The sequence below is a fragment of the Peromyscus maniculatus genome, chromosome 13, assembly GCF_049852395.1.
Source record: "Peromyscus maniculatus bairdii isolate BWxNUB_F1_BW_parent chromosome 13, HU_Pman_BW_mat_3.1, whole genome shotgun sequence".
Classification (NCBI taxonomy): domain Eukaryota; kingdom Metazoa; phylum Chordata; class Mammalia; order Rodentia; family Cricetidae; genus Peromyscus; species Peromyscus maniculatus.
This window is the reverse complement of record NC_134864.1, coordinates 49,353,778-49,369,320: the sequence shown is the minus strand read 5'-3', so window position 1 is coordinate 49,369,320 and position 15,543 is coordinate 49,353,778. Positions and strand designations below refer to the sequence as shown.

Sequence of the window (15,543 nt, the reverse complement as noted above, 5' to 3'; positions counted from 1 at the left end):
GACCTCTTCGCAGATGGAGAAATGAGGTATCTAACTGGTGAGTTTAGTCTTTAAATTTGTATATGTTATTGTGTGATGGGGTGTGCATGTACCACAATGTAGTTGTAGAGGTCAAAGGTGAACTCTGGGGAACCGGTTCTTTCCTTCCACCTTTACGTGGGTTCTGGGGATCAAACTCAGGTCACCAGACTTGATGTCCTTCCCTTTGAGCCATCTCCCTAACAAGTGAGTGTAAAGGAAGGATCCGGGCATGCTCAGCCTGACCTCAGAGAGCAAGTTTTCTGCTATTGCAACAAGAGGGTATTGCCACAGGGAGTCCAGCTGTGGCCAGATGTAGAGATGGATCTACTTTAGGGGTCCATTACAGAATAAGAAATGTGGTCTCTGGACAATACCATATTTTGATCTCATCTTTATGGTATCAAAGGAAAAGGCAGAGATATTCCTTATCAGCCTTGTAAAACTCCTTACAGTTGATGGCTCAGACGGGGGGCATCCACTAAAGGTAGTGGAGGAAAAGGGAAGCAACTGGGACATACATGTTGGTAGGATTACTGGGAGAGTTAAGCTTCAGGGGATGCCAGGAAACCCTTGGCATTATCAGGCACCCTTTATTCAAGATAAAATCCCTCATCCTAACAATGGACGAGAAACATCATTTTCCCAGAGGCGGCCCATCCATTGTTAGGCTAATCTAAGACATCTCTGGGGAACCTCCTAATATTTTCTGGGCAAAAATACAGTGATGTACAATTTTGCTAAATTAAGATATGTGGTTCTGGTTGGGCTAGACTTTTTTAATATATGAATTGTATACAGACAAAACAGCTAAACCTTGCCCCAGGACAGAGTAATCAAAGTGCTGACTCCTAAGGCTGGAAAGGCTGGCTTGAGGTTGTAAGTCCGTGGCAGGGTTACCATCAGGAGATCACGCTTTTGTGATCCTAATTTATTACTCACCCACTGAGGCTGGATGTCCCCCAGCCACCACATCAGGTGTGTCTACTATCTGTGTCTCTAAGAGTCTGCGGCTTGAGAAGAACCTCTTTACTGATGCCCTCTGTCTCCTGTCTTTGTCTCTTTTTCCTGCCCTCTGTCCCTCTGGGGCAAATAAATCTCCTTGGTGCTGAGACTTTGGTCTTGGGGGTCCTGAGCTCATACTTTCCCTTTCATGTCAACCTGTTATGCAGGTGACTCCGACCTGAGCTCCCCGGAGGAGATGTGAAAGCAGCAAAGCCAGGGCGGGAGTGCAGAAGGACGAGTCAGGACGGACAGACGAGCCCAACCACTCAGTGCGTAACTATGGCGTTCCGGATGCAGAGCTAGGCAGATGGCAATGGACAGGATGAACACAGCATTGCCAGAGCAGCATCTGCAGCCACGGAGGAGAGACACACACTAAGAAACAATTAGACAAAAATATCTTACAGTCTCACCTGTCAACAGCAGGGGAGCAAGAGACACTAAGCTTGCATTTATAGTGGGGGGATTTAATAAATCCCAAGCAGTTTGAGGAGTGGCCAAAAAGTCTTGGAAGTGGCATCTAATCACTGACCTGAAATATGAGTTAGGGTAGTGCTGGAGTATCTTTCAGAGGAGCAAATGGACATTTGAAAGTTTGAGAGGGGGTGCTATTTTCAAGGAGGAGTGAACCCACTGCTAGAATTTAGGCAAGGGGCAAGGAGTGAAGCCCGGGAGAAGGCTGAGATCCTATAGGATCCTGAAATTCAAGCCCAAACAAGTGGGAAGCAATGGACTGTTGTAAGCAGGACCATCAGGGCCAGTGTGAACTTTGACAAGCTCACACTCATTGCAACTGACATATCACATAGGAAAGGAAGAACGCAAGGCCAGTGAGAAGCTCATGTGGTCACCTAGGTGAAAAAACTGTGGTTGGGAGCAAATGATTTAAGGGAAAAAAGGCTGTCTGAAAATTCAAATACCAACTCTGCCTGCCAGACAAAATGAAGCCAGAATGTAGGCAAAGTGTTAGAACTACCTATCCCCTTACTTTCTTTAAACTGACTACCTGGAACCCTACTGGGATATCACAGACGTTTCTATAGTATAAGGACAACACAGAAACCTAGAGATTTTTCAGAAAATTAATACCTCCATGATTGAAATGCTATAGAAGAAACACTTTAAAGGAATGTGCTCATATAAACCTAGGAAAAACTAAAGGGTGGTTTGATTTCTCTGTTAAGAACATTATGTAATGCCGGGCAGCGGAGGCACACGCCTTTAATCCCAGCACTTGGGAGGCAAGGGCAGGCGGATCTCTGTGAGTTCGAGGCCAGCCTGGGCTACAGAGTGAATTCCAGGAAAGGCTCTAGAACATTATATAGCTAGGCCAGTACTTTCTCTAACTCTGTATGCATTCAGTTAATTTGGAAATTTCATTACAAAAAAAAAAAAAAAAAAAAGCCTCAGGGATTCTGACTTCAACTGGTCATAGGATGGGTCCAGACATTCCTTCCCACATCACACACATGAGTCTATGTGGGTGCTAAGGCATCCTTTGATAGATCTTGGGGTAGGTAGATCTTTGATAGACATCTTGGGGCATCAAAAAGTGAAACACAAAATCACAGGCCCACGACAGAGATCCATATGAACAGACAAGGGAGGCTTGTGAGATAGTGTTCAATTCTACCTGGGACAGTAGAAGTAGGAAGGAGCAGAAGTAGAGATGGTCAAGAAAGACTTGGAAAATAAGAACATTTAAGATATACAGAGGGTTTTAACAAAGAATATACACTATAGATTACATCCACAGCCATAACCAACAGACTCCCACAGCAGCCACCAGCTTAGGGTTCTTTGCTTTGTAAACATGTTCAGGTTTTCATCCAAAACAAGAGAAGGAGCTTGGTGTTCTTTGGGTTTCTTATTGATTCGATTTAATTAAAATATTTTCAGTGTTTGCATTTATCAATGTGTAAAGACATGTACGCAAAAAAGTCTTATTTCCTACTACAAAATTAACTTTTAGGTTACCCCCATAGCAATTTCTAGGGCTGCATATAGTCCATATTTCTCAAATAAGTGGATAATTCATTTTTAAAAGTGATACAAGAGAAAAATTGGTATTGCTGTATTAGATTAACTTATCTAGATAAGTTAATATAGATACATTAAATGTCAAGTTTAACATAGATACATTAAAATGTCAAGTTTGGGGGTAATCCTTGGATACTTGGGAGGCCCAAGGAAGGAGGATCACAAGTTCCAGGCTAGCCTGGACTACATAAAAAGATTGTAAATTCAAAAAATAAAGAAGTCAAATTTTCACATAAGTGTATTTCTGCGTTAGACAGATTTTAGAAAGCCTCTTAAGTAAGAATTCTTACTCTTAGGGGTCCATGGGAAGCTTAGAAGTTTAAAGATCCTAGGTAGGAATTAAGAAGGCTCTTGACCTTCCCAGTCTATCCTAAAACCACACCTAGACCAATTTCTCTCCCAGGGAAAGGTCAGTAAATAGAAACTTTTAACTCAATGTGGAGTCCAATCATGCAGTAATACTTTCTTCAGAAGTGTAACCAGAAATGAACACGTGATAAGAACAATGTTAGCCAAAAAGGAAGCTACAAAAAGGGACAAGAACTTTCCAGACCAAAGTATAGCAACAAAGACTTGGAGAAATGAACGGCTCAAAAAAAAAAAAAAAAGGCACAGTGATGCCTATGAAGTTCAGGAAGGTCTATCAAAAGAGCCCTGTCTTCTGAAATTCAAAATGATCTTTTTCTTCTGAAACATATCAAAGAGATACATGTGACTTCTATGATGAAAATACTAGGAATAAATCAAAAAGGCAAATTTATAGCCTATAAAATCAAACGGCCTACTTACATAAAGTGATCAAATCTCTTTGAATTTCAGGATATGAAATAGTTTAAAATATAAATTATATAACATTGTTCTTCATAGACTCACATTACTGTTTCAGTGTGTGTTCATATTCCTGTTACCCATATATTTTTATTAAAGATTTTTTTTTCCTAGACCTAGAAACTTAGACTCTAAAAGGGGTAGAAGGGAGAGTCATTTATACGACGACAGACATCAGAGCCATGGAAAGGATTCCTATCGTCCATCTTTTCAGTCAATTGATATTCCTACTGGTATAGGTTCTCTTCACCAAAGGGAGAAAGGTACTACTGAATGAGGTTTAATCAGAAGACATTAATCTCATTTTCTCTAAACCAGAGACATTCAAAAAATCACAGGATGAGAGAAAAAAGGGACTGTGCAGAGCAAGAACATCCCAGGCGGGTGGAGAGAGAACGAAAGACCTCAATTTAACTGTTATAACCACTTACACAAAAAGGGGCCGTCTCGTTCTCTGGACACCCAAGCACTGCGTTCAGAACTTAGGCGGGGCTCCACAAACACCTGCAGGAGCCCTCCGTTAGTTTCTCTGCCTTGCAGATGAGAAAACTCTCAACCTAAGCATCTTTTTTAAAAAAATTTTTAATTTTTATGTATGGTATTACAGTGCATGTGTATGTCTGTGTATCACTTGTGTGCCTGGTGCCCACAGAGTTCATATGCGGAATTACAGACCACTGTGAGCTCCCATGTGGGCACGGGGAATTGAACCCAGGACCTCTGGAAGAGCAGCCAGTGCTCTTAACCTCTGAGCCATCTCTCCAGTCTTCAATCTAAGTATCTTGACATCTGAAATTTGCGGTTTTCTCGTTCCACTGGACGGGCCTCTGCTCCTTCTCTCCCAGCCCGCCTGAGGCGGCTGTGTGCCATGAGTCCAGTGGAATTACCCCAAGCGTGCCTATTTTGTGAGCGGCAGCCTTCAAACACGTGACACTCATGTTATGTCCTCCCTCATCCAGTCTCACGTGTCCACTATGATTTTTATGTCCTCCCTCATCCAGTCTCAAGTGTCCCTTCACTATCTTCCACATCAACAGATGTGGGTGTTTATTCTTAAAGAGCAACATCTATAACTGAAGATTCCAGATGTGGTCTGGCCAGGACAGAGGACATTAAGGATATCTCTTTCAAAAGAAAAAAAAAAAATGTTTCCTTTGTATGTGTCCACGCACGTGGGGGAGGACTCTGGGGGAGGGCTGTGAGCTACGGCGCCCATGAGGAGGTAATCTATTCTCTCCTTTCACGGCATGCCTCACGAGATCCAGAAGTGGACAGGCTCAGCAGCAGGTGCCTTGACCAGCTGAGCTGCCTCAGCAGCCAGGTCTCTCTTCTTCGAGGACCTGTTTTGTAAACGCTTTGGATGGAGCCAAAGCAGACCCGATGCTGGCTTCCAGCTGCCTCGTTTGTACGCCCACATGGACGGTTGTTGGTCAAGTGTCCTCTGCCCTCCAGCACTGCGGTCACTCTTCCGAATAGGAATCCAGGGCTAGGGACCCATCACTCAAATCTCATCTCCCTTGTTTGTAGACATTTCTCCAGCTTGACTTGCTCAGTTCTGTCATCCTCTAGCTTAGTGGTCCAGCTCAGTTTTGTAATAGCAGTAACTTTGGTGAGTACACTTATGTAATCTTTATCCAGGCAATTGCTGTCAGAGGTAAGCAAATATTAATAATAGCTAGCCTTGCTGTGTGCCGAACCCTGTCCTAAGCCCTTAAGGTCAAATAATAAGGCGGATGTGATTATGTTCTCACATTTGAGATGAGAAAAACGAAGTCGTTTATCCATGGCAACAGCACTTGGCAAGTAGGAGAACTGGAAACCCAGGCAGGACTCCAGTCTTTGTCCTTAACAAACTCTGCACCGTCCCTGACAGCCTTTTAGACTGACATGGACCTATCCGTCAGCAACGCTTGGGTGAAACTATCAATCATTCACAAAACAACATAACTGTAACCTCCGATAACCCAAGTTCCACCACCTTGGGGATTAGGCCAGATGGCTCGCTAAGCACTGGGCGCTGCACAGCAGAGACCTGACCTAGTATCCAGTAGCTCATTCTCCTGTGTGCAACTACAAAGTCCTCAGAGTTCCGGGCCATACCTACTCTTCTCTTGTGCATTACCTGCATCTACTACACAATGGGCAGACAATATTATATCTGCTAGCTGTGAAAAAAGCCAAGGAAGTTTTCTGGAGGTTAAAAACAAAGTCTAAAATGAGGAAGAAAGGAGAGGCCACCGTAACTCCTCAGCTTTCAAATCACAATGGGAATTCTCTTGTATAAGCAAGAGTCGGAGCAATGGTCTCAAGTCAGTGACCCCGCCCCACCCCCACACTCCCTCTGGAGCTTTCCCTCCACTCCCTTTACATGCTTTTTGAGGGAAGGGACTTTCTGCGAGACTTTGGAGGACACAGCTTGTACCTCACTCCTGTTTACACATCCCAAGGATCCTGGGAGAACATGTGTGATAGATACATAAGGTGACTAGTAAATAGTTATTAATTTTTTCAGCCATTTACTGCGCGCGCGTGTGCGCGCGCACACACACACACACACACACACACAGTGATCTTTCCTTCCAGTAAAGAGCCACAACCCCAATCAGTGACACAGTGACCTGGACATCCCGGCAAGGCAATCACAGACTGAGTGCTCCTTACTTATGAAGCTGATTCTGTGCCTTGCAGACATAGCCATGGTTTTCTTCCTCTAACCATCTACCTGCCTATCCACTAATCAAATAAACCCTCGCTTTATTAGTATTCCTACCAAAAGGGAGGTAAATCTGAAGCAGTACGTAAATAGAACTGGAAACACAAAGGAAATTCTCTTTCTCTTGGTTTCCACGTTCGCTTCCTTAGAAGACCTGCCACTTTGGTATACCAAATTGCCCCCCAATTTTTCACACAGGACGAAAACAAACCCTCCCTAACACCTTTATCCTTTTTCTTCCTAGAGTAAAAAACACAGCTGCTCCTCTTCACATCTGGGAACCAAGAGATCTTCCTTTAAGGAGATTCAGTTGCCAGATTCAATTTCTCTTTCTCAACAATGACCCCTTTGCAGGATTTACTTCAAGGCCAATAAGTAACTAACGAGGCCCAACACAGAAATGTTGCTTACTTCCAAACTGGTAGCTACCGAATGAATAATTAACCTCTCTATACTTTCTATCAGGGATGCTTGCATTGCTAGGGTGAAGGTATCCTTTATGTCTGAAGGATATCATAAAACAGGCGCTTGCCAGAAATATGCCCTCATTTATCACATGAAATGCCACGTGGTATTAGTGAGGTCGATACTGTTTGTTTAATATATTTTGCTTTCCTGGGGGCTTGAAATGATTTGTTTTTGCAGCTGTAACAGAGTTAAATTAGGGATTTATCTTCAGCTTAGCTAGTTGAGCATATATAACCAGGGGCCATTAATTATCTGCCTAGAGGCCTTTGGTCATCTTCCCACAGCTTACAGCATCCTTGAGGTACTGAGCTCCACCAGCAACAGCCAGATTTGATCCTCAAGTAATCAAATCTGGTTTCTCAGGAACTGAGGGCCACTGGAAAAAAAAAAAAAAAAAAAGGCTTTGTTTCTGGCTCCAAAATAAAATTCCTCCCTCCCCCAACATGTAAATGCTATTGGTGTGAGGATTTTTCTTTCTTTCTTTCTTCAAGGAATTGAGCAAGGAATTTCAGAGGAAAAAAAAAATCTTAGAGCAAAGACTAGTTCCAGACAGCCATTCCCACACACCAGAAACCACCTCTACTGCCATCAAGCCAGAGATCCTTCTCCTTCCCCCCATCTCAGACCTCAGTTTTCTGCCTCCCCGGAGCAGGGCTGGAGAGCTGACCCCAAGGATCAACCTCTCCACTACCTGTTTGTCGGTGTCAGGGAGAAAACGGCCCAGAAAAGTAAGGCCAGGGAGAGCAAGGGTCAGGTGAGGCGAGGGGAAACTGGAGCACAGTTCACATAAAATGAAACATGCAGGCAGAGACACACCAGGGTGCAGGGATGCTCCCACATCCCAGGTCCCAACAACAAACTTCTTTTTCAGAGGTTCATTGTCAATCAATTAGCCGAGGCAACGGGGGTCTGTGAGATGGGGGTGCCCAGGGAAACAATGGGCGGGCCCTGCTGTATTACTATTTAATCACTTTTACTAAATAAATAGAGCAGCCCCGAGGCGCTGTCATGTCAAGAGAATTTATAACAAGAACAACAACAACAACAACAAACAACCCTTCATTTTTTCCTCGGTCATCACTCTTTTCCCTTCAGGACAGACACAGAGGGTTATGACTGTAGCCTGAAGTTGCAGCTTTGTGTTTCCTGCCTTTGATTCCCACTCGGACCCTGCCACTTTCTGGCACTAATTTGTCAGGCTGAACAAAGAAGGGATTTGTACCTCCTGTAAGGTCTCAATTAGGAACGGCTTCTGCTGTGTTATGTGCCATTCAGGGGAGACACAATGCCGGTAATTACGGGAATTTGCACTAAATGGCTGAAGAATTCACAGCAAATCCCCCCCCCCTTGAAGTTCCCCCCCTCCCGAGGGCTGGAGGGGAAGAAAAAGGAAAGTAACAGCTCTTAATGCCAGAGATGCACAATCTCCAGCAGCAGTCCCCAGAGGTTAAACAGCAGCCGGGCAAAACCGTAAAAACAACAGCGGGAAACTGTGGAGGCCGAGGCCCACTCTTCTTCCTTTAGCACACTCAGCTTCAGGTCCACTCGCGAGCGCTGCCCTGAGTGGGCCACCCAAACCACCTCCAGATTACACACAAGGAGCACTTCTGAGGACGAGCCTTGCATCTCTGTCACACCTAGGAAGTCCCAGGCTCTTCAAATGGCTGTACTCAGTTGCTAGGTCTCTGGACTGCTGGGAAATGACTGTGTGTGTGCTAACACACACAAAAACACATGTATCTGCTGAGTGCGGATAAGTAGATGCTCATGTCGCATCCCTAAAGAAAACAAGCATGTTGTCTTATAGTCTGTTTTATAAAGCAGTTATGAGTAACCAAATTTAGAACCTCTGATGGGGATGCACTTCATAAATATTTTAATAAACTGCACAATCATCTTTTAAGCATTAATATTTGAGCATCACAGATTCCTCACTATCAGATACAATTTTGAATTCCAGCCCATAATTTCACCGAAGAAGCACACCTCATTTTCTGTTGCAGAAGCTCTCCGCAGAGGCCATATTAAAGCAACTCCAAATAACAGCTCTGCAGCATCTGGTCCAGCACATGCTGCTCGGCTCAAGATCTTCCTGTGACGTCATGGTCAAACACGAGCTCCAACCTAATCGAGTGCCTTATTTATAGGCCAGACAGGATGAAAGATCAGCAGTCTCACATGGTCCTAGCTGGCACCACCTCTGAAGGCCTGTGGATCTTGTCATGGCTGCTGTTGGGCAGTTACCAATGGGATTACTGCATCCACGCTTTTGAGGCGCTGACCCCAGGCACACCGAAGTACTGGGCAAGCGGCAAATGATGGAATGAGCCCAGGAATGGGTTTTCAGATGTCAGGAGGTGGAACTTCAAGTTCAGGGGTCGCCAGGAGACAGGCATGAACATGGTTAGGTTTCTGTGGCCAGAGCTTCCTAAGCAGCCATGGAACTGAAGAGGAAGCTATGCAGCTAAGTCTAAACATGCAGAAATATGCAGTTATGGACCAGCATATAGCTTCAAAACTATAACCTCAGGAATCCTGGGATGGTCATGCTGCATTCTTTTTCCATAGGGACTCTAAAAATTTTAAGGGATCTAGAGAATTCTTCACTTAGAGAAAGAATAAGGCCTATAGTGAAATAGGGCCAACTGTCCTATTTTATATATGTAAATGCCAGCATTTGTGGCTCCTCTGAATAATGACCAAATAACGTCAGAATAAAGAGCTACCCAGGGCTACCTTCTAGTTAACACTTATTCATCCAGAATATTTAAAGGGAGGGGGAACTAAGCTGGCATTCAGAACTCAACAGTGTAGAGAGATACAACACAGCCACGAAATTCTGGGAATTTGCTTCTCAAGAAATACATAAAGCCGATGTGTGGGGCTGACTGGCAGTTGGGAAGGCACACATGCTATGTATGCAGCTGCTTTTCTCCGAGTCGTTGTCATGAGGAGGACGACAGAATGACAAAAGGCAGAGCAAGTCATTTAAATTAACAGTAGGAAACACAGGTCCTCAAGGGCCACCTGCTACAACTATCTTTGATAAAACAAACTGCCCCCGAGTAATTTAAAAAAAAAAAAATCAGGTTTGTTTATCAAGTTGTTTTGTTTTGTTTTTCCTTTTTCTTTTGAGACTCTGCCCCCTACAGGACACACAGAATAATTTCCAACCTGAGGCAGGAAACCAGTATTCCTTCCCTGTTTATCACTGGAAAGGAAAAGGTCTGTAAACTACATGTATCATGAGGCGGCTGGATACCACACTCTCTGACGGAAAAAAAAAAAAGAGGGGGGGCAATGGAACAGAACTGATCCTACTTTGGAATGCGCTACATTATACGTTACGTATGTAAATTAGCATCCTCTCCACCCTAAATTAGAAACCCACCTGCATCCCACGGGAGTGCCAAGCCCAAGTATGAGCAACAGCTGAGCAGAGCGAGGAGCTTAGACTTCTTTCCCGTGCCCTGGCTTCCCTCGCGCCCCCACTCAACCACCCGCCAGCAAGCCGGCTTTATCGAGCACCAAATTTAGACAGCCGAGGGAGGCATGCTATCCCGGGGAACCAGTGATGCGTCCAGAAAGCACCATTCCTGCCTCCCCTCTTCTACTCGGCTCCTTCTCGCTGCCTCCTCTCCTCGCTTTGCCTTGTCCTGTTTTTAACTTCTCCATTCTCCGGGCACTTGGTTTGTTCTCAAATATTTCCTCAGTGCACACCATGGGTAATGCCCACTCCACTGGGAAGCAATCTTAGAGAACTGTGAGACGTGCTAACGACAGGGCAGCCCTCGCAGACCACCCCAGGCTTCCTTCATTCTCTTCCTACTCCGGGGACAGCCTGGTGAACAAGACTGGGCTATTCGCTCATCTTCCAATAACAAGAGACTGACTGACCCTATCCGCAATCTAAGGTCACATATGTATGCTATGAGTTCGGGATGCCTATCTTGTAAGCAATTAATACTGTTGTATGCCTGAATTCTGAAATATAATAATATATGCACCAATGAGACCCTGAAGCACTAACAATATCTAAAATAAATAAAAAACAAGACAAATGGAATACACCAGAACTACTAAAACTATTGCCTTATTTCAAAACCACTTCCAAAAGTAGCTGGCTGATTCAACACAAAGTCTAGTCTGTCGTATGTGTGCCCTCCTTCCAGCCATCTCCATGCTGTCTGCAATGCTGACTTTTTACAGAGTCCAACAGGGTTTGACAAAGTCATGGTCAATCTCAGCTGCCAAGAAGGAACATCTGCCTTGCCTACCTGGCAGCTGAGATTGACCATGACTTTGTCAAATCCTGTGCCAGTAGTAACTAGGACTTAAAATTCTGTCATGAAACAATCTGGGGCATACACAATCACAGTGACCTTTATTCAAGAAGGCAGAGGAAATGGGATCGTGGCTAACTCAGGAAGCCTAAATTCCAGTCCAGTCAGGCTTTGGCCAAGTCATTTGGATTCACTGACATACATCATGGCTTCTATTTGCTTGACCAGTGAGTATTAGGATGGACAGATTTGGTTTGGCTTGGGCTATTTTTTGAGGCGAGGTCTCACACTGTAACACCGTCGCCCTGACAGACCTGACACTTGATCTGTAGCCCATGCTGGCTGCTAGCTTTCAGCTCCTGGCAATCCCAACGCAGCCTGGTGTGGACTGCTCAGATTTTTTTTTTTTTTAAAGACGGGGTCTCATTCTGCAGCCCCTGCTGGCCTGGAACCCAACAAATTTTCAATGAAGTACACTTCTTGGGGGAGAGATACTTTTTATAAATAGATGATTTTAACAAACATCTGTGACCGTCACATGAGAAGGTCTACAAATGAATTCCCATTGTAGGATTTGGGGATGCTTGTGAACGAGCTCAAGGCTGGACGCGCACTCCATACCTGCACATTTGAAACTCTGAGCGGTGAGTCCTCGCTCCAAAGACAGGGTTGTCAGGATGCTCAGGAAGCTGGAGGTCACCGACTGACGCTTGTTCTTCCGCAGCTCGTGGCCACCTATCTGCTCCTTGGGTTTGGGCCGCAGTGTGACTTGCAGGTTTTGCTCGGAACTCCTCGCCGCGTTGGCTGCTGTCTTCAGAGCCTCCATCCATTCCTGAGCCCTCTGGCGGGTCTCAGCCCGGAGCCGGAGGACATCTTGGGGGAAAATGACTTGAAAGCAAGAGTCACAGCCATCCAGGTTGTCTACCTGCACCGCCAGACACACATCCACGTTGTAGCTCAACAGCGGATCTTCGTCTAGCTTGCCAGGGTGAAAGGCCATCAGGTAGGCCTTGCTCAGCACAAATGTAAACGCCTTCCAGTTGTTCTGGACGGTCAATCTGTAGAGTGTCCCTGATTTGAGGATGTTTTGGTACTGTTTGGGGCTCTCCAAGACAGGGGTGGACAGCAGCCCACTGGATTTCTTCTGTAAACAGTGGTTCTGTGTACAGTCAACATGATGACCAAACCCTGGTGAGTTTGCCAGCTCATCCTGCCGGCCCGTGCCATTGGGTGCAGCGGCATGCACCACTTCCCAGAGCTTCTGCCCCCAGTCCAGTGCCTCCCACGGGGACTCCGCCTTTAGCTGCAGCTGAGAGTTGTCATAGAGAACAGTGTCTACCATCCTGGCCTCCAGATTGCCTAGCACAGATATGCTCTGGAAGTGTGACAGCTGGTACGTGGCATACAGGCTTTGGTTCCCGCTGCTGTCCAGGCTGTAGAAGCGTAAGTTGTAGGGTGAGAGTTCGGCGTAACAGCTTTGCCAGTAACTGTCGTGGTTCTTCCTGATCTCCAGATAGCCCTTCTTCAGTATGTTTGGGAACGTCTGCTTGTGTTCTAGAAGGAAGAAAAGTCAAAGTTATAACTATGAGAAGGCAGGTACATGGAACCAACCACACTGGGGGCTGACGCCTTTCTGATTCAGATTCAATAAAGCAGAAATAGTAAAGTTCAGGCAAGATGTACTGGGAGGGGGGGATATTTCTCACCCTGAGGTGATGAACGAGTGCACAGGTCGATACGGGGTGTGCAATGTCAATGTGACACAGAGGCCTGTGTGCAAAACAGAAATGCTGGGGAGGCTGTGAACAGAACAGGTGTGCCCTGCACACTCATCACATCTGCCAGGTTCCTCCCTCTCTAGGGAAAGCCTGCAGAGTTCCAACATACAAGAGAGCGTTGCCACCACACAAGCTAATTCCCTGCGCAGACTCTTGTCTGCTCCCAGGCTGGTGAAGCCAGGAGGGGGAACAGAGACGGTGAACTCTGCACTTATAAACTGTTCCTCAGGCAAGCCCACCAGCCCTCAGGGCAGCACGGGACCCCTAAGCCAGCACCATCTCTACCCTTGGTCCGACCTCACCTGCGAGCTCCCACCTCAGGGGCCGGTTTTCTCTCTGAGTCTGACTGTGCTTATGCTGTGTCCTTGGCTTGCCAGGTTGAAGCCCACGGCTTCAGCCAGCGACCACATAGTTGACTTTCCTCCTGGGTCCTCTCGCCTTCCCCCATCTCATCTGTAGATGCACAGCCCTGGGTCAGCGTCAGGGAGCCCTCCTACATTATTCCTCCACCACAGGCTTCTATCAGACTGTAGTACCGTAAGTTATTTAATGTACAGACAAACAGTATCTGATTTGTTTTTCAAGTCTGTCTTCGCTAATGGAGTCGGCTCTCCTTTCCTCTCTATAACACAGCACACGGGACAATGCCTTATCAATACAATAACGGGGTCCTTAGTAACAAATTGCATTCTGTTAGGCAGGTGCAGGTATACTTGTAATCTTAGCACCGGGAAAACCGAGGCAAGAGGATCATGGAGATCACGAGTCCGAGACTAGTCTGTACTACAAAGCAAGTATTTGTCTCAAATAAATAAAAAATGAAAAACAACAACAAAAAAAAAAGAAAAGTACATGTTAAATCAGAAATAAGCTTCTAGCCCAGTATCTAACACGTGGTAGGTCTAATTCCCTCCTCATCCTCTTCTCTCCCTCACCCTCACGTGCACATGTGTATCTAGGTACAACATCTGCAATCCATGATAACCGATACTGAATGCCACACAGTACTTGGATAAAAGGGACTGTCACTAGAGAGACTCCTGAGAATTTGTTTCTTGAGACAGGCTCTCATTTTGTAGCCAAGGCTGGCCTCAAAGTCAAGGTCCTTCTGCCCCAGCTTCCTGGGTACTTACACTAAAGGTAAAGACTACTGTGGTCTCCTGAGACCTTGGTCTGCCGTGAAAGGACATCCATGCACGAGAATGGTCCGAAAGACATGACCTGGTAGAAATGCTACCGTCTAAATTGTTTCTCAATCTCTCGCTGACGCATTCTACAGACAGCCACACACTGAATCATTCCCTGAAGACAGACCACACTTGCAAAGGGGATGATGTCTGCTTTGGGTAAAGAAAGAAAAAAAAGAGGAAGGGAGGGAGGGAGGGAAGGGAGAGAGAAAGGGCTAGCTAGCTCTCATTTTAAAATAGGAAATCAACAGAGGAAGGGAGAGAAAGGAGGTGGAGAAGGGCCTATTTTAGCTGCTTTACATCTCTGGTCCTAATGTTAATTCATGACTATTTCTGTGGTGACTAAAAAGCCGTTAATTTCTCACAAGCCACACTAATCCCTTTGTAGGAAGAGATAATGGCGACCTCCTCTCTGGGCATCTTTCTCTCCTGACAATCAGGAGGGAGGCAGGGCTGTCAGAGGCACAGCGGCCACCTCTCCCCTCCCGCCTCCATCAGGCTGCCTCCTGCATAATCAGACTCAGGAGGTGTGGCCCCCACTCTCAATCCTGTGACCCGGCAGCTCAGCCATGAGTCCTTGAGGAAAACAAACCACCTCTCCTGCTTTTAGAGAGACTGCCACCTCCTCTTCTTACTGCCTGAGAGCTTTTGACGGCAGCCACTGGGAATTAATTCCGAGCTGGGCTGTAACTGTGCCTGGCCCAGCCGCAAGCCAACCCACGCTCTCGCACCTATCTGAGGCGTAAGCTCAGATATAGATGACAGGTCAGGTGGAAGGGACAAGAAGTCTCACTAGGAAATCTCCAGGGTACTAGGGCTAATGTGTGCTCCAACACTGTCTGCCCACCCAATAAGACCTTCTACCTTTGCCCCCCCACCCCCCCACCCCCCCCACCCCCGACTTCAGCACTCACAAAGCTGAGGCAGGAAGGCCCCCATGAGTTTGGGACCAGCTTGGGCTACAGTGGAAAGCCCTGACTCCAAACAAACCAAGAGTCATGAGGACAGGAGAGGGGCCCCGCAAGCTTCTTGGGGCACCTAGTGCTTTCTCAGAGCAGGATGTTTATAGCGTATTTTCTTAGATGTGCTTGTAGGATTAACACCTTTAATTATAGAGGTCTAGGGAACTACTATGTCTCTCTAATTTCTGGCAACTATTACTTTCTATTGGGTCTGAAGTGTATTTTTAAATATTTTTTTGCTACTGACAAATCAGAAGACAT

The 15,543-nt window shown here is 45.9% G+C and overlaps 1 protein-coding gene across 3 annotated transcripts in view; it reads right to left on the bottom strand.

Annotated features, from left to right (window-relative positions):
• Plekhm3 (pleckstrin homology domain containing M3) overlaps nucleotides 1-15,543 on the bottom strand; it is a 164,960-nt gene that overhangs the window by 115,999 nt on the left and 33,418 nt on the right. For all 3 annotated transcript variants that reach the window (XM_042260222.2, XM_015993891.3, XM_042260221.2), the window contains exon 3: nucleotides 11,977-12,909. In XM_042260222.2, coding sequence (XP_042116156.1) covers nucleotides 11,977-12,909 — 933 coding nt within the window. The remainder of the gene's footprint in view (nucleotides 1-11,976; nucleotides 12,910-15,543) is intronic.